We start from the raw sequence: 24,232 nt of genomic DNA, 5'->3' as shown, positions 1-24,232 counted from the left end.
ACCTACCTGTCTATCTGTCTGTCTGTCTACCTACCCGTCTGTCTGTCTGTCTGTCTGTCTGTCTGTCTACCTACCCGTCTGTCTACCTACCCGTCTGTCTCTGTCTGTCTGTCTGTCTGTCTGTCTGTCTGTCTGTCTGTCTGTCTGTCTGTCTGACATACACAGTCTCTCCACAAAGAGGGGAACAAGTGACAGGCACATAAGCATTCATCCATCTATAGGACAGGATGAGCAGGGAGTAAAACCTGAATGAAACATCTCATATGTGCCAGATATGACATACCCACATGTACATTAGAAAATGTAACATTTTTCTACATTTGATATATAATAAATCTATTACTCTTTACTACAGAGGATTATAATCCTAATTCATAATGAAACAACAATAAGAGTTATCACAAACGTCCTCCTCTTTCAACCTGGATTGTCATCTCCCTAAACTGTACATCCGTGGACGAACAGTCCACCCAGATCAGTTGGTTATCCCGGATCCATTCCAGCAGGTTGAGATGACAGAGTCCCTCCCCCAGATGTCCAACACAGAAAACAAGTTCCGGTTACCTATGCATTCCAATGACGCTATCTAACATTATAGCAACGTTCACGGTTTGCTGGTACTGCTCTCCTCTCCTTCTAGACAAAACGTGGGAGGGGAAGTTACAAGCAGAGTGGACTGGGGTTCTTGCTCAGGTTAGGTGGTTTAAGGGATCAGTCCCCTCCTCTCCTTCATCCTCCTTCATCAGCTCAACCACTCCTGAGGAATGCTGCGATTGGCTGGAGCACGACAAGTGGGAGGACTCACTCTGTGTGTCTTCCTCCTCTAGCTCCGCCCTCTCCACCATCTTCCTAATTCCCTGTCCCCGTGTCTCCTCCCTCCTCTTTCCCTCCCTCCTCTGCTCCTCCATTGTCCACATGCTGTCCTCGATCTCGTTCTCCTTCCCCTGCACCTCCAGGTCAAAGTCCAGCAACTCTTCCATCATCTCCTCAATCTCCGTCTCTCCGTCCATCTCCCCCTCCACCTCCGACCTCAGTTCATCCATGCTCACTGTCCTGTTGGTGTCATCCCTGTCATCGTCATCATCCCCCACCCTCCCCTCAGGCTCGCTGGCCTGGCTCTCACCAAACTCCAGGATGGTGGGCAGGTTGCCTTGCTTGGGGCAGCGCTTCCTCAGACTCACCAGGAAGGGCTGGGGCAGGGAGAAGATGTCCACGTTGTTGCCCAGGTCGATCCACGTGACACTGGGGAAGCTGGCCGGGTCCTTCAGGCTGTCCGTCAGCTCCTTGAGGACGGCACGGGTCAGCCGGTTGCCGTTGAGGGCCAGGGTCTCCAGGCGGGGCAGGGCGGCCAGCGTGGGCAGGAGGAGGAGGAAGGCGTCGTCGGTGAGCTCGGTGAAGCCCAGCTCCAGGCTGCAGATGATGGGCGCGTGGCGCTGCAGATAGGCACAAAGGCGCTCCATGTCACGCACCGTCAGGGGGATGCCCGAAAGGTCCAGCGCCCCGTTAGGGGGAGGGGTCGACAACATGACCTTGAGACTGGAGGGGGGGGGGGGGGGGGAAGGAGACGTAATCAGTTACATGTCAGGATGCGTGTGTTAACCAGTTATCTCCAATCCAAAATATGTATGCAAATTGTATTTTTCCCTAGCACAAAACACGGCAAAGGTCCATATATCATATAGTCAATAAAACTATAAGGGTGACGCATTGAGCTTTCAATGAGAGCCACATCCCCCCGACAGGAAGGGTATTACACAACTACACCATTATAAGAGCCTGTGATGAGACAAGGACAGCGATGACAGACAGCAGGAGCCCCAGGCGTAGCGACAGGTAGGTAGACCAATTACATTACTATCTGTAATACTGTTGTTGTCACCATTTCCTGACACTTCATGTGCTGAGGGGCAGAGAGGTGAGAAATGGGTTCACCCGCTTACATGGAAAGGTTTGCAGAGAGATAATTAGAGGAGGAGAGTTGGGGAGAGTGACAGAGAGAGAGAGATGTTTTAGTTTCTACATAATTAGCAGTCTGCCAGTCTGTGTTGCGTTTCCGTTTGCAAATCTGTCCATATGATCCACACAAACAAATGCGATGAGAGTGAACAGGGAGATTTTGCCGACCTCATCGAACCAAACAAGTGGATCTACGTGGCAGAGCTAGAGTGTTCACGCGTTTTGGCATAAGCTTGTGTCTTAATACTGTGGGTGACACCCAGATGTGGAGTGTCTTTGAATTTGGTCACTATGAGTCACATAATAACATAATGATTCCAGCGATGTGAGTTCGGATGACTTCGGAGGAGATACACAACGGTCTTTTTGCTGTCAGTCAAAACGCAGTAAACAACTCAGCGCCCTTGTGGTTAGAGTGTTCGCCCTGAGATTGGGAGTTCGATGTCCAGCCAAGTCATACCAAAGACTGTACAAATGGGACCTGATGCATTTTTGCTTGGCACTCAGCATTAGGGAGACAGATTGAGGGGTAAGGCCCTGCAATAGACTAGCGCACTTCCCAGGGGGGTGTACTTGTACATCAAGCTGCCTCATGCTATAGAAACAGGACATAGGCTCCCACTCCTATGAGCTGTTCTGGGTTTCCCAAGGCTACTTACTTTACAACAAGCAGTAAAACGCTGATTGGAAATGAGGTAATGTCGTTTGCTCAGAACAGTATCTGTGTAGTTTGGTGTGTAGGATGTGTAAAGAAACACTCTAAACCTAACAATGACCACAGAATAAAATGAGAACTAGGAAGAAAGTGGGGAAAGACACAAAGAAAGAAGCGTGTCTTGATAATCCAGACCTCAGGGGGTAGAAGAAGACAAATGTTCCAAAGTAGAAATGTTAGACATGCACTCACAACACATGGTGAAAAGAAGCACAGCAGGAGTCTAGTGCTTGGCAGTGAATGAACTGCACTGAATGAAGGCCTGCTCTGCATTTTATCCCAATAAAAGGAAAAGTGAGATCAGACTTGAATGCCTTCCAGGTACAAATGGAAACAATACAATGCATTTGAGGCACAATGAGGTCCGGACCCCAATTATTACTCAAGAACCCCCCAAAATGTACCGTAACAATAGTACATTTCCCTCCCAATAGCTGTGTAGTGCCAGGATGTGAGCCAAAGCAGAGACTCATTTATTAGTTGGTCCAGGCATATAATTACTCGAAGTGGACTTATCACAGAACGTTGACTTGAACGTGAATGTCCATTATAATTATAATTCTATGGGTCAAGCACTCTGCTCTAATCCGTCACCAACATTGAGACATGGTGCAGTCCCACATATGCTGCTAAATCATTCCAGATTTTGTTTTGTTATTAATATTAATTACTTTAAAAAAAAAAAGTTTCAGAACTTCTCTCTAGCTAATGACTTTTTATGGGAATTGGGTCAAAGCAAACAAATGGAATTACTAGAACGGGAAAATCCTTCAGACGGTGTACAATTGATAGTACAGTCACATGGCTGACGGCCCACCCAACTCGGAATGTTGACTTAAATATCTGTTCTAGTAATTCTTGGTCTATGGGTCGAAGTCAATGGTCCCTGGGTTATGACCTCATGATGAATGCCTGGCTCCCTCTCAGGATTCCCCCTGTGACTTCTCCCCTGATAGTTTTAACTAACAAATCTAAAAAGCAGAGCAGAACCTAAACAAAAACAGAGGAAACGTCATACAGGACATCAATCCCACACTTTCAGATTGGCTTCCAACCAGAATCCCACGCTTTAGACTAGCCAAACGCTGAGCCGAGTCCTGTCCCTCTCAGACGCAGGAGTCAGGACCTTAGGGGCATAGATACTACATACCACATGGGGACCGATCTAGAGTAGATTGACTAACAACATACATTAAAGCTAAGTTACACCCATTTGATAGGCAGTTTTATGTTAAAAGGATGTTTGGGGTGTGCAAAAGAACGACAGTACTATAGGTTTTCCTCTTCTACTGAGTGTTATGATTAGCATGCTAACTGCTAGCTGTGATTAGCATGCAGAAAGCTAGCTGTGTTGGAACAGAGGCTCTTTGATGAGGCTCATTAAGGGGGACACCAGTGACTTGGCTGTGAGGTCATCATCATGCAGTACCATCGATGCGGGTGAGACAAATATCAAGTGTGTTAATGATAATAACAGAGTAAATCAAAACAGTTGTATTAAACTGTTTCCTTGCAATGAAACTGGAGACAAAGTGAAAGCTTCTAAAGAATTTAGAAGTGAACATGGCTTCAGTTTTCCCTGTATTTAATGAACGATATCCAAAATGATTACATATCTAAACAGACAAGGACACTTGAGGTTCAACAAGGTTCTTTGCCCTGGCCATCCCTTTTCTGATAGAGGCCTTAACCTTCTCACCTCCTAGTCACCTCTCCTCTCATCTAATCTAATCACTGATGTCCCTGATATATTTTCCTTCCATCCCTGTACTGTATCTATTCCTCCCTCTCATTTCTTCTTCTCTTCTTCTATTATATTCTATTCCATTCTCTCTCTCTCTCTCTCTCTCTTTCTCATCAATTATCACCAACACAGCAGGTGAGCACACAGTGGGTGACAGTAGCAATTATTTTCTCGCCTCCTCTTTCCTGTGAGAGAGGTGAGAGAGAGCAGACTCTCCCCTCTTCTCTTTCCTCATCTATGTGCTCACCGTGAAAGAGGTAAGGAGAGCAAGTTGACTTTATTTATGCATTCCGATTCTCGTACCCTTCTCCAGAAGTGTCCACTTGTTCAATCCTCTACGTGCATTTAAAAGCATTGGATTGGCGCGAGAATGGCTGACGGGAGCTTGCACCATATTCCACACGAGTCCATTTGTGAATTCAGCCACAAGTCAGTGCAATGAGACACTGTTGAGTGCCCGGAAGGAAGAAGATCCTCTGAAAAGGAAGCTTGTTTCACTGTTTCCCCTCAAGGATAGACAATAGATTTCATCTCGCCAATAAATTCATCCGCCTTGCCCTCTCTCTAATCTTGCTTCTCTCAAGTGAAGTATGTGTGGCAGTAGAAGTCTCAGTCATAACTGAATGGTCTCTGAAATCAGTTCAATGTTAAAACAATCTTTCACAATGTTACGGGTACGGTATAGTCAAACGTCATCCAGAGCGAGCGCAATGTATCATTTTACACATCGGTTACTGAACGGTTGGGGACCGTGCCTTACATGATTGAAAATATCAGAATATAAGGTTGCTTTAGCATTGCTATCATGTCCCCCATCTACAGCAGGTCTCTCCTTTGCCAATCCAGTGAGCACAGATGACATATTAGATATGAAAGCATAGGTATAACGCTCCCAGTCTCTCCAGAGTCTTAGGTGTGTAAAAGATAGATCTGATACTGATAGCACAAGAGCACACATGCAAATGAGAGGAGCAGACGAGCAACAGCCTCTAGGCAATGTTAGCTGGTCTGAAGAGGAAATGGGATAAATAAGGACACAGTGCCAAGCAGTTTAAGTCAGAAGGGAGAAGATTTTTAAAAAAGAGAGAGAGCGAGAGAGAGAAGAGGGGGACAAAGCCACATACAAATTGAGAGAATGAATATTAATGGTGCAACCTCTTTTGCATATCATAACCATTATAATGTGACCCCGTCTTTTCGCTCGCATTGTGCATACCGGTCAAATGAGAAGAGAATAGATTGAGGGAGAAAGGGAGAAAGGCAGTGAACACGGACTAACGGATGAGGAGCGAGAGTGAAAGAAAGCCGTCTGAGACTTGGGAGACACACTGAAAGCTCCTGGTGTCAGGCTGGTTATTGATTAGTATTGTGCAGTGTTCGCAAAACGGCGGCCCGTAGGGGATTTTATTTGTCCCCCCCCCCAACGTTTTCTGAGCCCCCCCCCCACCCAAGAAAAAAAATCGAAGACATAAACGTCTGTAAAAACACCAGCAAATCTGTTTCAAGTAATTTTAATTTTGGAAATCTGTTCCAAAATATTCCCAAACATAATAGAGAGATACAGCATGTGTGATTGTATACAAATGTAAGCAAGGTTTGAAATGATGATGTTTTAGTCAAATTTTATATCTGTTGGGCTTCTTGCTGTCAATTTGCAGTAAACAAATGATGTTTATGTTCCGGTCCCTTAACCATCCATCCGCTCAAGAAAAGAAATGGGCCCGTAGCTGAATCTAGTTGAGGATCCCTGGTCTGGTGGCTCCACTCTGCAGACCCACTCTAAAATCCCTGCCAAGTGAGCTTCATACAAATCTCTGACCCTTGGTGACCTGGTGACACCATTCTTCAGTGACATAACGCAACCCTAGTGACAGCAGTGCCATTGCAATATAATGAGTGTGGTATTAGGTGTCAGCTAGTCCATTGACAGCAAAGATGATGTCACTTTTCCCCTGTTTGTGTGTGTGTGTGTGTGTGTGTGTGTGTGTGTGTGTGTGTGTGTGTGTGTGTGTGTGTGTGTGTGTGTGTGTGTGTGTGTGTGTGTGTGTGTGTGTGTGTGTCTCACCTTGTCCTGGTCATCTGTCTCTATGGGAGACGGGCAGAGCTACGGTTGGCTCTCATTACTGCTCCATTCACTTCATTATCTCTGTCACCACATTCAACTCTACTTCTTAGATCATTACAGCTGCCACTCATTGTTTTGTGTAGGCTTGACGTACACACACGCGCAAACACACACACGCGCTAGTCCTAATTTGACAGTTGTTTACTTGGTGGCCACCAAGCATCTGTTCTCTCTTGGCTTACAGCGGTCATCACTGTCAGTTCACACAGTCTTGCTGCAGGGACCAGCGCTGTTCATTTAGTTGGCTGTACAGTAGATCCTCACTCCAATGCATAGACTGCATAAAGCCTTTAAATTCTAAAGAACGTTATCAGACAACAGCTAGTATATATTTTTTTATCATCTTTTCTTAAGGGCATTATAGTCATTTAGCAGACGCTCTTATCCAGAGAGACTTACAGTAGTGAGTGCATACATGTTGTACTTATGCGTACTGGTCCCCTATGGGAATCAAACACACAACCCTGGAAGTCCCATGCTCTACCAACTGAGCCTCACAAGACCTTAATCTTAAGGAACCACCCCTTTTTTCAATTTTCGGCTAAAATGACATACCCAAATCTAACTGCCTGTAGCTCAGGACCTAAGCATTCCAGGACAAATTATATTCCGTGTTTAAGGCTGAGTCAGCCACTGCCCAACTACAAAACCATCCTCAACATTCATCAAGCTTGCGATTCAGTATCTAACTAGGGAAAGTTCACTCATTAGGTGTCCCAGTACTTTTTTAACCAAGACACACTTGAACTGGAAATGGAGCTTGGGGGCTGGCACAACTCAGTCAAGCAGTTTCCCCTGGAAACAGCAGTGTGTGTGTGTGTGTGAGTGTGTGTGTGTGTGTGTGTGTGTGCGCACGCGTGTGTGTGTGTGTGTGTTTATGTGTACGGTGCTTGCGTGTGTGTATTCATGTCTATACATGCATGTGGCCATATGTGTGTGTCCATCCACACATGTGTGTGTCCTTGCGTGTGCGCGGTGCGTGCTGGGGTCATGACCAATCCAGAGCTGAGGCAGAGTGGATGAGACAGCAGAGGAGGAGGAGGAGGAGGAGATGAGCCCTCTCCTCCAGTGCTCCTGTCCCCCATGCTAATTAGCTAGTGGCTAATGAAACCCATGGCAAAAGGCATTAAGGGCCCCGACTCCTCCACCACAGAGACAGGGGCCCGGAGACAAGATTCACGGAGATAAAGCTAAAGTGATCCACAGAACACATTATATGCAGACCTGGGTTCAAATACTATTTGCAATCATTTCAAATACTTTAGCTAGGCTCGCACTGAGTTTGCCTTGTACAATAGAGCCAATGGAATAGTCCCAATAGTCCCAAAAGCCCACCCCCTGTCACTCTAAGCAGACTAAAGCAAACAGTTAAAGGGTTTGAAAGATTTTAAATAGTATTTGAGAAAAGGTCTGATTATATGCAGAGCACTCCATGTCTGTGAGTGTTAGTCAGTAAGATGGAGATATTGAAGAGGTTTCCTCTAGCTACCTCTGTAATTACAGATGGAATGGTGGAGTCAAGGAGGACCCGGCAGGCATTAACATGCACAGTGTTACTCTACAGTAGAACCCAGGCACTTACTTCAGACTACATGACAAGACGGAGTTTTCATAACTAGCAAACCGTGTCCCAATAACCTTCTCAAAACCTTTTCAAATGACATACTGATGGGTGACACTGAACTGGCCTTAGTCGTCTACGCAGCACAGCTGTGTACCCATTCCATAACGAACAACATCAGACTCGATCTGACAAACAGCAACACTGACAAACAGAACGCATCTCTCCTGAAAGACAGACACACAGACACCGTTCTGAGGGAGGACGCCCACGAGGTTAGGTCACAGAAACAGGGTGTTGATCACATTAGCACTGTACATGGCTCTCAAAGTCCAGTGTGATTACCATAGAAGTATAATTACCAGAACAGTCATCATTTTAATTATATGGTAATCCCACTGGACTGTCAGAGACGTTTAAATATAATTATATTTCTATGGTCAGAGCCGTGTACAGAGCTAATGTGATTAGAACCCTGCTCTGGGGGCTACCGCGTAGGCGTAGTATTGTCCCTTCTAGGAATCCTATTTCTATGGTGATTACACTGTGGAACGATAGCAGGTGATGGGAGAGCTCAGAGCTGTAATGATAAGAGAGACTGGAGACAGAGAGAGAGAGCTGGGGAACATGTGGGCTGTTAATCCCTTTGCTCCCGTGTGTGTGTGTTGTGTGTTGTGTGTTGTGTGTGTGTGCGTGTGGCCCTGCGGGAACAGGCTCAAGCTGGAGCTCTGAGGATATAAACACATCACCGCTGGGCTCCTTGTAATAACCACCTCCATGGTCAAAGGACCCATTACACGCTATATGGAAACAGTTACACCATAACACACGTTGGAAGTTGTTACACGGGAACATAACTCGCACGCACACACACACACACACACACACCAACTCTCACACACACAGAAGCACGCCAGCATGCATGCAACAACTCCCAAACCCACACAGACACTAGTTCACCAGTAGCATGCGGTGCAGCAGCTGTGCTGTATAGTGCACAGCCCTGAGAGCTGGAGGATCTGCATCACTGGTGGGGAGCGTGCAGCACACACACCCATCTGTAGGAGCTGTCATTCACTGACTCACTTAGCTGAGTAAATATTACTCCCGTTCATCAATGTAGTCCCGGGTAGAGCAGTTAGAGCTAGGGGCAGAGTGAAGGCTGCTGGGAATAGATGATTTATGAAAAGATGAGATAAGGTCTGTGTGTACAGGCTGGGTTTCTGTATTGCACTTTGTGACATCGGCTGATGTAAAAAGGGCTTTAGAAATACATTTGACTGAATTTGATTGAATTTGATTGATACACAGAATTGTTCTAGATTACATTTATACGGAAACACACGCAGTCACACACAGTCGGATACACATGCACACAAAAGTAAAGGCACACACACACACACACAAATAGGATGTCTTGTTTTAGTTGAGTTAGACTGGACTAGGCCAGACACACACACCAGATGACGTGGCATTTTCGTGACTTCCTCTGCATCGACCAATGAGGGAGGAACTGGGAAATCAGAGAGGATGCTAGGAGAAACGATGATTCAGTCTGATCCTTCGGCCCAAGATGCCCCGTCAAGCCTTTTATTTGCACAAAGTAATCACATTCACTAACGAAAAATAGGCCTGCCCCGTGCAAGTCTGCCGTTTTTGCATGTAAGCAAAAGAGTGCGCCAGTCCACTGATCCAGAATTACATTAGGAAATGAGACACTTACATTTGAGAAACTTCCGTACAATGATCATAGCTTCTTCTGTGTGTGTATGCTGCCTTTGACCAAACTTTCTCTCTAGTTCTATTGACCCCACACACACAATGTGTCCCCTCACCATGCCAGCGGCTTCCTCTTCAGTATGCCCTGCCGTCTCCACTGTGAGTGTGGGCTCAGGTGATAGGTCAACTGGCGACATACCTTCTCCATGGCACCCAGAGAATCCTCCCCCTGAGAGAGCGAGAGAGAGAGCGGGAGAGAGAGAGAGGGAGAGAGAGAGAGAGAGAGAGCGAGAGCGAGAGCGAGAGAGCGAGAGAGAGAGTAGGTTAACATTGGCTGACAGGGGACCAGCGGAGATGAGTGGCAGCAAACAAACACTTCTTCCTTTGTCTGTGGTGACAGGAGAGGACCTGAGGAACTAAACACTCTCTCCCTCTCCCTCACCCACTCCTTGCTGGGGAGGGAATGCACTTCCATATTAAAACAGACAGAGTAGGTTAACATTGACTAACAAATTCATATTGTGAGCCAAGGTGCTACACTGTGGTCCTCTATGCACCTGTTTCAATCTTCAGAAACACTAAGTATTGACGGCAGGTTTTCACAACGACAACACCAGCAAACACATCCACTAACATACTGTATATAGTGACATATAAAACAGCGGCTCAGAAAATACATTTACGGAGAACACGGAATGCTCTTACCATGGCCGTCAGAAGAAAAAAGTAAAGGGTGGCACGGGTCTGGAAAGATATTAATACAGTACATTATTGTCTGTGACGTCATATCGACGCCCTATTGGTTAATCTGCTATTCTACACCTCGATCATCGGCCCCAGAAGGCCAGTTGGTGCTCTTGGTGGTAAGATCACTAGAAATGAAATAGAAGCCATTATATCAGGCCACTTAGGTTTGTTATTCAGGGAGAGAGATAATTAACGGTCTCTGGTTCAGACTGGTAAGCGGTTCAACGGTCTGCTCTGCTGCGCTGTTCCCAGTGTGTGTGTGTGTGTGTGTGTGTGTGTGTCTCTCTCTCTGTGTGTGTGTGTGTTGTTCCCAGCTCCCTGCCTGTGTCCTCTGGAGGTAAGACATATTACGTTATTGATACTGATGTCTCCACTTTCTCCTCCACTCATTCAGCGCGCCCTGCTGACGTGGTTACTATAACATGAAACCTGCATGTGTACTGCCAAATACGTATCTTGTGGATTGTATGAGTGTGTGTGGATGCCAATAATACAGCAACATATAGGATTTTATAGCTCTTTTCTTTAAAAAAAATATGCTTATTTAACTGCAATTTCCTTTGAGCAGATGTGGTCACACCAGTGCTAGCTGTAACAATATTGTTAAACATTTTCACCAAAAATTAGATATTTAAAGTAATCCAGTAACAGTAGTTTGTGGGAGTAGGGGAACAGGAGGTGGGCAGGGGGGTATCGACCAGTCTGTTAGTGGTTATCAATACTCTGCACTGGCGCTAACTCTCTGCATCCCAAATGGCAACCTATTTCCTGCATAGGGCTCTGGTCAAAAGTAGTGCACTATGTAGGGAATAGGGTGCCATTTGGGATGCGTCCCCCCTCCACTGTTCTGATACAGGCAGCAGACTAGCAGCATATGCTGGGCTACTGAGGGATTCCTCTCCATGCTGTGTCCACAGGCCTACATATGTCTACAACAACCAGCAGACTCTGTCTCAGACAGCCAGACAGACACGTGTACAGGATTACACTGTACTGTGGCAAGATACTGTTCTGGTAGTAGGGTAGGGAGAGGCAGCTATACTTTTACTCAGAGCCATCTATTTACATATATATGGGGCTCTGGTTTTCCTTCAATAGTGTAGTTATCGATCAACTGTACAGCACTGTATCAAAAGGAAACATCACACGCACGCACACACACACACACACACACCTTGAGATGCAATCTGCACTGTAAACCCCTCTCAAGTTCTGTTCTATTTGGCTTCCTGACCTTTACAACAAACATGACAAGGACAATGAATTCAATAGCTACCGACTCCCCGCTGTCTCCTCTCCTAAGACCCAATCAAAACTAGCTGAAAGGAAGCGCAGTACGGTCAGTGTGATATGGCTGGCTGTGTGTTGTCACGGGTAGAGCAGAGCTATGGGCTCAAAGAGTCTGAATACACTACACACACACACACACACACACACACACACACACACACACACCGTTCATTCGGAAAGTATTAAGACCCCTTGACTTTTCCCACATTTTGTTACGTTACAGCCTTATTCTAAAATTGATTCAATTGTTTTTGTCCCTCATCAATGTACACACAATACCCCATAATGACAAAGCAAAAACTGCTTTTTCGAATTTTTGGCAAATGAATTAAAAATGTAAAACTGAAATATTACATAAGTATTCAGACCCTTTTCTCAGTACTTTGTTGAAGCAGTATTGGCAGCAATTACAGCCTTGAGTCTTCTTGGGTATGACGCTACAAGCTTGGCACATCTGTATTTGGGGAGTTTCTCCCATTCTTCTCTGCAGATCCTCTCAAGCTCTGTCAGGTTGGACGGGGAGCATCGGATGGTGCCAGGGAATTTAACCCCGGTCTTTAGTGGGGACAAGGGTGACCTGTCTAAGTCAGCTGCGTTAACGCTAGTCCACGGGCTCTGCATGACTTGCAATCATTTTTTATTAAGTATATGTTGGTTTAGATTTTTTTTTTAAATTCAGTTCACCCCAGAATAATTTCTTACAATGTGGCTGTATGGTTGAGTGGGTAAAACTTAAATGAAAAGTACCATCGTACTGCCTCTCCTGATTCTAATCTGTCAAAATAAATCATAAAATAATAAAGGTAAAAAAAATATTCTCCATAGGCCCTTATCATAGGCCCTTATCATCTGCTAAATTGTAATTATTCGATTTATTGCCTACCTCATGCCTTTTGCACACATTGTATATAGATTCTCTTTTTTTTTCTACCATGTTATTGACTTGTTTATTGTTTACTCCATGTGTAACTCTGTGTTGTCTGTTCACACTGCTATGCTTTATCTTGGCCAGGTCGCAGTTGCAAATGAGAACTTGTTCTCAACTAGCCTACCTGGTTAAATAAAGGTGAAAAAATAAATAAAATAAAAAATAAAAAATCATGAATCAATATTTAGGATATAAACCATTTGAATTTGTAAAACATTGATTGTATGAAAAACAACGTCTTGGTGTTTTGATGCTGCCTTTTACACGCACTGAAACCCCAAAAAGTGTGTTCACAACACTTCCTTAAAAACACCAATATTCAGGTTGAAGAGCCACTTTGGGCGTTTCAGAGTACTACATTTCTGTTTTAAAACTCCTTTTGTGTAAGGAAACACTTATATTGGGTTTACATTCAAACACACTCCAAACACCAGATGTCAGCTTACCGGCACTATATGTCATGGTTTCACTACACAATCATAGTGTTTTGAGACCTTCTATTTTTACCGTGTACACTAAGACACACTCTTTCTCCCGCCCTCCTTCTCATCCACTCCCTCTCCTTTTCCCTGCCTTCCGTGCTCACTTGCTTTTCCTCTCTCTCTCTCTCCACTACATCAACACATAAATCTGTTTCTCTCATCAGCACCCAGAAACAAAATAGTCTCTCTCTTCGTGACGCAGGTTGACTAGTAGTTTACCCATGGTGTTATGCGTTGTCATGGTGTTATCAATAACATCCTTCCATCGCTCATCCTTTCGGGTTACCACAAAGCCTAACTGTGTGAAACACTCCGCACAAGCAGTTTCCTCACAGGAAAAATACAGTTATTTGAATTTAATTTAATTAAATACGCTAAATTGTTACAGGGCTGAAAATGGCAGCAGACTGGGAAAGAAAAAGAGCAGTCGAAAATAAACACCTGGGATCATAATCTGCCAAGCTATTTTTTTTAAAGTACGGGTTCAAATTGTGGCCAAGCAGAGCAGTAACAGGAGGAATGTGGGCTGAATCGGTCTCTCAGAGACGTTTCCTATAAGTTTTAAGTTTAAAGTTGTATTGTCACGTGAACAAGTACAGTGAAATACCTTTCTTGCAAATGCTTTCTCAACAATGCAGTAATCAATATCAGTAGTACTATAAAAAAAAGAAAACTACTGGTTACTACACAAATATAGATGTTTACTGTCTGTGTGTGTCTGTGTCTGTATCTGTATCTGTATCTGTATCTGTATCTGTGTCTGTGTGTGTGTGTGTGTGTGTGTGTGTGTGTGTGTGTGTGTGTGTGTGTGTGTGTGTGTGTGTGTGTGTGTGTGTGTGTGTGTGTGTGTGTGTGTGTGTGTGGTAATATTGTGCTGGATTCGCTCCATTGAGAGCAGCAGCAGCACTGAGGCTCGGAAGGCTGCCAGTATTTTCAGAGTGTCATTCATATAGGAGAACAAGGCACTGCTGGTCTGTCTGTCTGTCGTTCCCCCTGCCGTCTGTCTGTCGTTCCCCCTGCTGGTCTGTCTGTCTGTCGTTCCCCCTGCCGTCTGTCTGTAGTTCCCCCTGCTGTCTGTCTGTCTGCCTGCCTGCCTGCCTGCCTGTTCTCCCTCCCTCCGTCTCTCCCTCCATCTCTTGCTATCCTTCTCCCTGCAAGACATGTGTCTCTCCTTCCATAATGACTAGAGAATCTCTGTCTCTCTTTCCTAGTCACCACATCCATCTACCCACCGCTAACTCTTTTCATCATCTCACTCGGTGAGCAAGACAGAATCACGCCTGTTAGAAAAAGCAAAGGATTAGGCATGGGTGTAATCAAAAGGTCTAATCCTTCTTTATCCATCATAACTATCTCAATCTAATTATACATCTATACAACTAAAACAGATTGAAATCCTTATGAGAGTAGGTCATTTTAATCATTCTGGGCATGATGATGTTTTTCTAAAAATGCAGAGATTTTATTCATGCCGTGAGGGGTCTTAAGCCAATCTAATGAATTCTCTGACTTGGGTTGTTAATGAGTGGAAGACTCGCTGAGGAACTAGTGGATGAGAGAGAGAGCATGACCTTCCTCACATCCCTATGGGCATTAATGTGAGTGCATTTCCATTTCAACTACAGCATCTCACCAGCCGATCATCAATACCCTGTACTGTAGAGAGAATGACCTCAACCCAGAGTTCTGATAGTCATTAATGTCCTTCCCTCCACTCCCCTGGCTCAAATTGATGCTTGGATGGTATCGCTCTGTTGCTCTCTCTCTCACACACACACACACACAAACACAAGGATGTGATAAACACACACAGAGGTACACACAAATGCACTCAGCATTACATACACAAACACACTCAGAGCACATCTATAACCTAATTTTCGGTCCAAAGACAGGAGGAAAAGAGATGGTCTCATTGCACCAGCACACTGAATGAAATACGTCTGAGAAGTAATGTTGTGATGGGGGAGCGTATCTGTGAGGAGCACGTTATAATGGATTAATAGCAAATTGCGTTTACATGCGTTTTTTTTACTAGGCCTCAACGCATTTTACATTTAACTCATCCCATCCAACAACCACAAATATCAGCCACCTGTACATGTATTTTGTGTGTGTGTGTGTGTGTGTGTGTGTGTGTGTGTGTGTGTGTGTGTGTGTGTGTGTGTGTGTGTGTGTGTGTGTGTGTGTGTGTGTGTGTGTGTGTGCGTGTGCGTGTGTGCTTGCGAGTGTGAGAGTATACTGTATGCGTGTGTGTGTGTGCCCACGCATGTGTACGTGTGTGTCTGTGTGTGCATTCGTGTACTTGCACATGAGTGCGTGTTAACATGTGCATATGTGCAGGGAGTGTTCGGTGTCCTACCGGGCTTGTCTTGGGGGGGCACTGGATGTATCTGGCCAGGCTGATGACGAGGTCGTGGGTGATGGGGTCCACCAGGTTCCTGAAGCTGGCGTAACGGTACAGCACGTCATCCAGAGACGTGGACTCCATCCCCAAGTCCTACACACAGAGAGAGAGAGAATCAGGAGAGATGTAGAACAAGGTTACATGATTAGAGCCAGCGGTTTTCACCAACCGTGTGACCGGCCCAGGAAAAACTATAACTCGCCTTTAACTTAGGCCCTGGGTTTTCTGGGTTATACCACCTTGTCAAGACAACCTCTGGGCCCTACAGAATTCACCTCCGACCCGATATATCAATGTTACGTTAGTTTATGTGACAGTGACTGACTGACATACAGGAAACTAGCACACATCCGTATTGACTTGCACTCGGAGGTGGGATGAGCAAAAATGCAAACACTCACAAATGCCCCACTGCTAAAGCAAACTTAACACTGAAACCTGCTGATCCAGTAGTGTTGACTCAAACACTAACAGATAGTAGACTTCAGCACCAGGAAAGGGAGTGTCCTTTCCGCATGTCAGCAGCCCGACCGTCAAATTGAACACGACTTTTCCTTCAGGCGCGGGAAGTCTTTGTCAATTCATGCAAAGACCTTGGATTTGCTTACGCTCCCTAACGTAGACACCTGTGGGGAAATAGTGTTTTTATCTGAAGCTCAATCCATGGCAGACTATGGATTGTTTTTTGTTTTTGCAGCTATTTTGAGGTTAGCTACTGGGTCTGCAAACGTTCTCTCTCTCTCTCAGCTCCCCATTGTGCTGTGTGTCTGAATGAGAATCAGAGCCTTGACACAGGTCACGTACACCCCTCAACTGCGTTCTCCTCTCTGTGAGAGACCAACCACTACAGAAGAGGTTTAGACAACTCAAGTCGCTACTACACATGTGCTTGACTTCCAGGAATATCAACAGGTGGATCACAGCGGTTTCAATACATACACAACATGGAGTCTTTTTTTGCTTTTTACCCTAGCATTGAGGCCACATCATGAATAACGTTTGAACTGTGTGGCATGCGGCTATTTGAGGGTGTGTGTGTGTGTGCGTGTGTGTGTATGCATCCATGACAGCTGGATGAGTCACAGGACATGAGGGAGGCAATTCTCCCAGTGCCCGCCGAGCGAAGCGATAAGAAATCAAGCAGCTATGCAAATAGATAACCCCTATATTGAAATGCATCTGCCATCTCTGTGTGTTATCTTCGGCACAGCACAGCAGGTTTAGGTACCGGCAGTTACAGATTGGCCACGAATTGGTGAGGGGAGAGGGGTGAGGGGTGGAGGTGGGGGGGGTGGGAGGGGTCTGTGGTTCTAGCCAACGTAAAAACAACACGGCAAAGGCAGAATGAGACTTTGAGGTGGAGAGAGAGAAAGGACGGAAAGAAAAGCAGCAATTCCCTCTAGTAAAGAAAAGGCCATGCATTTTTTATGTCAATTGTCCGGTATTAAAAATGAACGGCTATGACAACTAAAGCCGCAAAATTATTGGAACTGTAAAGTGGTGGCGGTGGTGGTGGCGTGAGAGGGAGGGTTAGCGGGGGAAGTGAGGACAATAAATTGTCTTTCATTCGAGTATTCCTCCCACATCAATATTAGCCACATTCATCATCAAAGCAGTGGACTCCCTGTAAAAACCCTGCAAACGGACTGAGGAGAAATAGAAATTAAGAGTTTTTCGGTACATTAAGTGTTAACAGAGCAGCCCCTTCATTAATCAATTCCAATTTAATGGGAAATTCCATGGTATCCGGGCAACAACGGGGTGCACCTGGTTGCCAGTGAACTGAGATGCTTCTCTCAGTCTCTCCATCTTTTTCGAAGAACAGGCACTCTCTCTCTTCTCTCCCTATATAAGTCTCTCTCCCTCTACATCTCTTTCTCTCTCTACATCTCTTTCTCTCTTTCGGTCTTCTACCCCCAAATTAACTGGCAAGACAAACAGTAACAGTATCAGAATCAACAGTTTAGTTTCTAACCAACCTGTTGCTGTGTGGACTGAGGGCATGGTGATTATACAATATTATACAACGGGTGGGTCTAATCCTGGATGCTGATTGGATAAAACCGTATTCCAGCGTGTCTATTCCACAATAAATTTGATCACTACTATAAAAAGCATCCAGAAATGATGTCCCATTTCTTTTAGATTAGCATTTGGTTTTCAACTGCAGAGATTTGTATAAACCTTGCTGTCTGTCTCTCCGACATTTGCAACATTGTTTCAATATTCAAATTTGATCTCTAGCTGTCCCGTAGTAATGCACGTGTCGGGAGTCGTGAGGAGACAGGCAGGCAGCTTTTCTCAGCCAGTCGAAATCATGAATCAGCTGTTGTTGTAAATGACTATCTGTCATCTAAGTTGACTTAATATACATTTTAATGGATATATACAAAGGAATGTCAATAGAAAACAGGTCAAACTAAATGAAACGCAGCTACTTCGCAGTCTTTCCAGCTTCAGGTTTGAAGGGATTGTGTTAGCTGTGTTGTTGGTTAGCTCCTCTGGCAACAGTGTCCTGACGAGAGAGCACATTTTCTATGCCAGGCGAAATCACACATCATTTATTAGATCCTTGTTTTGGATGTATCCAAATAAATATCACTAGAAAACAGCTTAAACAAATGCTAATACTTTGTTGTTATTCTGTCTGCACTGTTTGACATGACAGTAAGTTAGCTGTAGATGGCTAGCTAGCAAGCAAGGGATAAGAACGTTGCCAGCCAGTATGGCAATGGAACATTTAGACTTAAAGACTGGGTCGCGTCTCTGGCAACTGAACCGATAGAACAAACGACCATCCGGCTTGGGTAGCAACCCTAGATTTGCGTGTGGACTATATCTCGTGGAAGGATGAAATAGTATGAATACATTTATCAAAATATGTTTTTTTATTAAAATATGTCAATCATTATTTGAATATGTTGGTAACCCATTGTATAAAAGTGATAATGCCCTCGAAGCAGGTGTTTGGAGGATATATTGTCACGGTTTGCCAGACCTTGACTTCGTCTCTGGCCTAACAACACCCATGCCAATATATCCTCCAAACACCGGCTTCAGGGGCATTATCACGTAAGTGTAGCGGGCGTGTTTTGAAACTGAGGGCCACACTCTTAGAAAAAAAGGTGCTATCTAGAACCTAAAATTTTGTTTTTTTTGTCCTACCTGTTACTAAAAAGGGTTCTCCTATGGGGACAGTCGTTTTGGAACACTTTTCTCTAAGAGTGCAGAGCCAGAAGATTGATAATGACATGATAATACACTGTGTGTCCCTCCATGGCTTCATCTCAGCCTGGACCTATATTTACAAAGTGTCTCAGAGTAAGAGTGCTTATCTAGGATCAGGTCTCCCATCCTTATAATCTAATTCAGTCTTGTCGACAATACAAAACTGATCCTAAATCATCACTCCTACTACGAGACGCTTTGTAAACAGGCTCTGATCTCTGAACAACAACCAGCAGGGATTTTTTTTAAAATTCAAGCAGGGAGTCATGCTGAGACCACAGTGTTTTTCGCAGATGAGCCCTGCATGAACACATCAATAAACATCAATTACACTATACATATCTGTATACACATCAATTACATATAAAGCAAACACGAAAAGCAAAACACAATCATATGAAACAAGCACATTGTTCAGATTGAAACAAACACATTGTCCCTCTAACATCTGTCTGAATTGCACCAACTTTAAGGATTTCTGGGGATCATTCCACATAAGGCGTAACAAAAAAACTCAAAGCAGATTAACTCGGTGGAGATGGAAGGGAGTCCGGGTCTGGTAATTTATACGTCTGAAGGTTAACAATGAGGTAAGGGATGGTGGAAGTTTATGCAAGAGGGCTTTATAGACAAAAAGAGCGCCATGCATCAATCTACGAGACTTCAAGGAGCACACATTCTGATACATAATGAAATAATGTGTACTGAACCAATCGCCCGTAATAAAGCGCAATGCGCTATGATAAACTGCATCCAATAGAGCGGCAGATGCATTCATATAGACAATATCGCCATAATCATATAGATGACATCACCATAGTCAATAACCAGAATGAATGTTGACTGAATCATTTGTTTTCTGCTACTTAATGAAAGACAAGACCTGTTCCTAAAGAAGTAGCCTATTTTAATTTATAACTCATCAACATGCTTTTTGAAAGAAAGCTTTTTGTCAATCCAGATGCTGAGATATTTATAAGTGGGGGAAATGATCAATGAGTGCACCAAAAATCCTTAATGGGTGAGGATTGTCTGACCTCACCACTATGATCCATAGGTTAACCCTAAAGCCTTACATTTACACAGCTGGCGCCTTCAACCTGGAACCTCCATCTTCTGAGATAGGATAACACATGGATGGATTGATTGGTACATAGCCTCTATTTCCAGGCTTCTATTTTGGCAAAGCTCGAAATGTTTACAGGGAAGGCGACAATATGACGGCTATGTGAGACTAATTTGATCGTATCAAATTATACCTAGTGTTGAAGTAATGAAAATCAATAACCCTTGAGGGTGATATCAACAAAAGGAGTGAACCAATCGATGAAGTCCTGTCCGATATTCAATATAAAGTGTATAGGTTTGGTGGGATCTGGTGGATATAGCTTTCATGTGGGTCTTAACCACATCGCGAAGTTGGATGCATAGTGAAGTTCTCTTTCTTAATTATGTCTGGAGATAAATGTTATGAGGTAAAAGCACCTAAGTAGGAGAAGCTCTTCTACCAAATTCTCTCTATCCCTCTTTTCCTCCACTCTCCCTACTTACCTCCACTCCCTCCCTCTTTCCTGCCCTCCCCCTCGTTTCCTACTCTTTCTCTGTCCTTTCCCACATGGTCCAAACACACCAAGACGGTCGTGAAGAGGGCACGACAAAGCCTATTCCCCCTCAGAAAACTAAAAAGATTTGGTATGGGTCCTGAGATCCTCAAAAGGTTCTGCAGCTGCAACATCGAGAGCATCCTGACTGGTTGCATCACTGCCTGGTACGGCAATTGCTCGGCCCTTGACCGCAAGGCACTACAGAGGGTAGTGCGTACGGCCCAGTACATTACTGCCTGCCATCCAGGTACTCTACACCAGGCGGTGTCAGAGGAAGGCCCTAAAAATTGTCAAAGACCCCAGCCATCCCAGTCATAGACTGTTCTCTCTACTACCGCATGGCAAGCGGTACCGGAGTGCCAAGTCTAGGACAAAAAGGCTTCTCAACAGTTTTTACCCCCAAGCCATAAGACTCCTGAACAGGTAATCAAATGGCTACCCGGACTATCTGCATTGTGCCCAACCCCAAACCTTCTTTTACGCTGCTGCTACATATGCATAGTCACTTTAACTATACATTCATGTACATACTACCTCAATTGGCACGACCAACCAGTGCTCCCGCACATTGGCTAACCGGGCTATCTGCATTGTGTCCCGCCACCCACCAACTCCTCTTTTACGCTACTGCTACTCTCTGTTCATCATATATGCACAGTCACTTTAACCATATCTACATGTACATACTACCTCAATCAGCCCGACTAACCGGTGTCTGTATATAGCCACGCTACTGTCTTTTTACTGTTGTTTTTATTTCTTTACTTACCTATTGATCACCAAATACCTTTTTTGCACTATTGGTTAGAGCCTGTAAGTAAGCATTTCACTGTAAGGTCTACACCTGTTGTATTCAGCATTTCACTGTAAGGTCTACACCTGTTGTATTCAGCATTTCACTGTAAGGTCTACACCTGTTGTATTCAGCATTTCACTGTAAGGTCTACACCTGTTGTATTCAGCATTTCACTGTAAGGTCTACACCTGTTGTATTCAGCATTTCACTGTAAGGTCTACACCTGTTGTATTCAGCGCACGTAACAAATACACTTTGATTTGATTCGATTTTCTCCACTCCCTCATTTCATCCTCTCTCCCTCCTTTCCTACTCTCTCCCTCCCTCCTTTCCTCTACTCTCTCTCTCCCTACTTTCCTCCTCTCTCTCCATCCTCCCACAGGCCGATCGAGCCTGGCTGAATGGCATCACAGAGGAGCCACAAAGTGTGCCACTCCTCTAATTGCATCAGCAGCGAAGGCGAGCCGAGCCTCTGGGCATCTGTTTCAGCAACATGACACAGCCCAGGATGAGTTATGCTCCTCACAAAAACCATTGACAGAGGGGCAAAGGAGGTGCAGGGCGGGAGGGACATGGGAGAGTTGCAGGATGCATCTCATCGGCTTGTTATGGTATCACTACAAGAGCAGATACTGTAGATAGTCATTTACACCAACAGCTATCTGTCATCTAAGTTGACCTAATATCCTTTGGTCATTTGACTGTATTCCAATGCTGGGTCATATTCATCAGGGCACACCGAAGCAAAACATTTCATAACATTGTTCAACGGAAAACGACAACAACAACCGTTTCATATTGGCCAAGCTCAGGTAGCACCTCTACGTTTCGTCCCATTATCTTCAGTTTCGTGCCTAGTGAACACACGACCCTGGTGTGACATAGAATGGAGGTGTAGTTTGAGTTGGTCTTCCTTAGTATCCACGTACTCACCTCACTGAGACAGACAGTCCCTCTAGTTATGTATGTCCCTTAAAGTGAGGTGTGCCCACGGTGTCAGCGTGTCCGTGGTAGAGCTAATCACGACCTGAGAGGAAGCACATCCAGCTTTCTAACGATCACACCTCTCTACCTGTCGCTGTATCAGTCCATCTGTCTGCCCTCCTCTGTCCTCTGAAGCTCACCTCCCTCCCATCTGTGTATCCCTGGCCCAGTGAAGGACATTAACAGAGTTGATGTAAGCTAGACTCAGACTAGGATTTGCAGTGAATTGACATGTGATTTGGGGTTATAGTAGATGAAACACGTGTGCACGCACATAAATACACACACACACACAGGCAAACACACACACATGAACACACGAGCACAAAGGTGCACAAACACACAGGCGCACACACATACAAACACACACACACACACACACACAGGAACACAGTCAAGAACATACCATAAACACACGTGCGCACACACTTACATATAAACACACACACACACCTGCCGGAGTGTCTGCAGCATCTCTGTGGCCTTGTCCTGTTTGCCTTGCTTGGCCATCAGCATCATCTCCTGGATCATGCCTATCCGGCGCTGGTAGGGCGGAGGTGACCCTCCACGACTCAGCCGGTCCCCTGACCTCAACATGAAGGAGGTGAAGATGTCACCCCTCTCCTTGGTAGGGGTCCGTTTCCACCCGTGCTGTGGGCTGGGCCCAGCCTCTTGGCACCCGGCACCTTTGGTCTGTTTGGTGCCCATGTTTAGATGTTAGAATCTGCTGTACGAAATGACTTGCTCCCCCCAGGCAGTCATGCAAGGCTGACTTGCATAAAAATATTTGTTTTTGCACTAAACATTAACCCCCCCATAAAGGGCTTAAAGTGGATAGGACCTCTGGGTTCGTTCCCCACCTGACTCTTTGGACAACACACCTGTCCCCTCGTGAATGGTACACTGTCCAGCTGTTAGAGTGCAATACCAGTAGGGGAAACAACATCCAACACATTAATTCAGATTTGAATACAATGCCTAACTCACATAATAAGCTTGAGCGAATTGGCTGCTACGAGTGCCTAATATAAACACAAACAGAGAAACACTTAAAACCCCATAGGCCTACACTATTCAACCCGGGACACAACCCAAAACTTTTGTTCTGCAATTCACGGAACATAGTCTATACATAATTACATGTTTTTCACACAATTTTGTTAGGATACAAATGTCAGAGCTATGTGAAATATGATCAGCTCTCTCTGCGCAGAGTCCTTTAGCAAACGATGAAACAAATATTGCAAAAAAGCCCCGGGAATAGCCGTCTTCTAGACCACGAAATCATTTTAACGAATTCACTGTTATAACAATCGGCTGGTAAAAGCCCCTCAAGTCGGGAAGAGCTCGGAGGATGCTTCCCGCAGCATGGCCGCAAATACGGGGAGCAGCAGTCCCGCAGATCGCCAGCAAACTCCGATAGGATGCACTCGCTCACAGTGCTATCCTGGAGACGACTTAATTTCTGTCTTTCACATATAAACGGCTATCCTCTGAAGGGCCGCTCCTAAATTGATGTGACTGTCAGCGTCACGAGTGTCTCCTCTCCTCCCGTCCACATTGAAATCCTCTTCCCTTTTAATCAATAATTCCACGTATTCTGCGTCTGTGCAGAAAATGAAAAGGAAGCTAAACGAATGTGGTGGTGGCGATGGAGACAGGGCATGGTAATGTATACATCTTTATCTGCTCCGTTTGTTTATACACCTCTGCCTCTCCAAATAATTCACATGTGATGTCAACCTTTTCCTTTGCAAGAAATTGGATTCGTTGGTCCTATATTCTATGATTCGCTCTTCGAGGCATGTCCTGTTAGAACGGCCTCAGCAGTAGCCTAGGTAGAGTCCGGGACCTGGTCGAGGGTGTCTCTTGTCTGGACTGAATTAGGCTGCGCACTGTCGAAGGAGCGGACCAGAGCAGGCGCCGTGAGTGCAGTGCGTGTGAGC

The 24,232-nt window shown here is 45.0% G+C and overlaps 1 protein-coding gene across 1 annotated transcript; it reads right to left on the bottom strand.

Annotated features, from left to right (window-relative positions):
* Positions 1 to 326: 326 nt before the first annotated feature.
* LOC139547808 (leucine-rich repeat-containing protein 75A-like) lies at positions 327 to 24,161 on the bottom strand. Its single transcript, XM_071356900.1, has 4 exons — positions 22,740 to 24,161; positions 15,630 to 15,767; positions 9,937 to 10,049; positions 327 to 1,536 (listed from the first exon to the last, which is right to left on the bottom strand). Exons 1-4 carry the CDS (start codon positions 22,992 to 22,994, stop codon positions 690 to 692), a joined length of 1,353 nt encoding a protein of 450 aa, XP_071213001.1. The 5' UTR covers positions 22,995 to 24,161; the 3' UTR covers positions 327 to 689.
* Positions 24,162 to 24,232: the final 71 nt, after the last annotated feature.

The sequence above is a fragment of the Salvelinus alpinus genome, chromosome 21, assembly GCF_045679555.1.
Source record: "Salvelinus alpinus chromosome 21, SLU_Salpinus.1, whole genome shotgun sequence".
Lineage (NCBI taxonomy): Eukaryota > Metazoa > Chordata > Actinopteri > Salmoniformes > Salmonidae > Salvelinus > Salvelinus alpinus.
The sequence above is the reverse complement of the archived record's forward strand: the minus strand, read 5'-3'. Positions and strand labels throughout refer to the sequence as shown.

Coding starts and splice junctions, on each gene's coding strand:
- LOC139547808 (XM_071356900.1), bottom strand. CDS start 22,994: ATGGGCACCAAACAGACCAAAGGTGCCGGGTGCCAAGAGGCTGGGCCC. Junction 15,768..22,739: donor TGCTGCAGACACTCCGGCAG/GTGTGTGTGTGT, acceptor CTCTGTGTGTAG/GACTTGGGGATGGAGTCCAC. Junction 1,537..9,936: donor AAGAGGAAGCCGCTGGCATG/GTGAGGGGACAC, acceptor CCCCCCCTCCAG/TCTCAAGGTCATGTTGTCGA.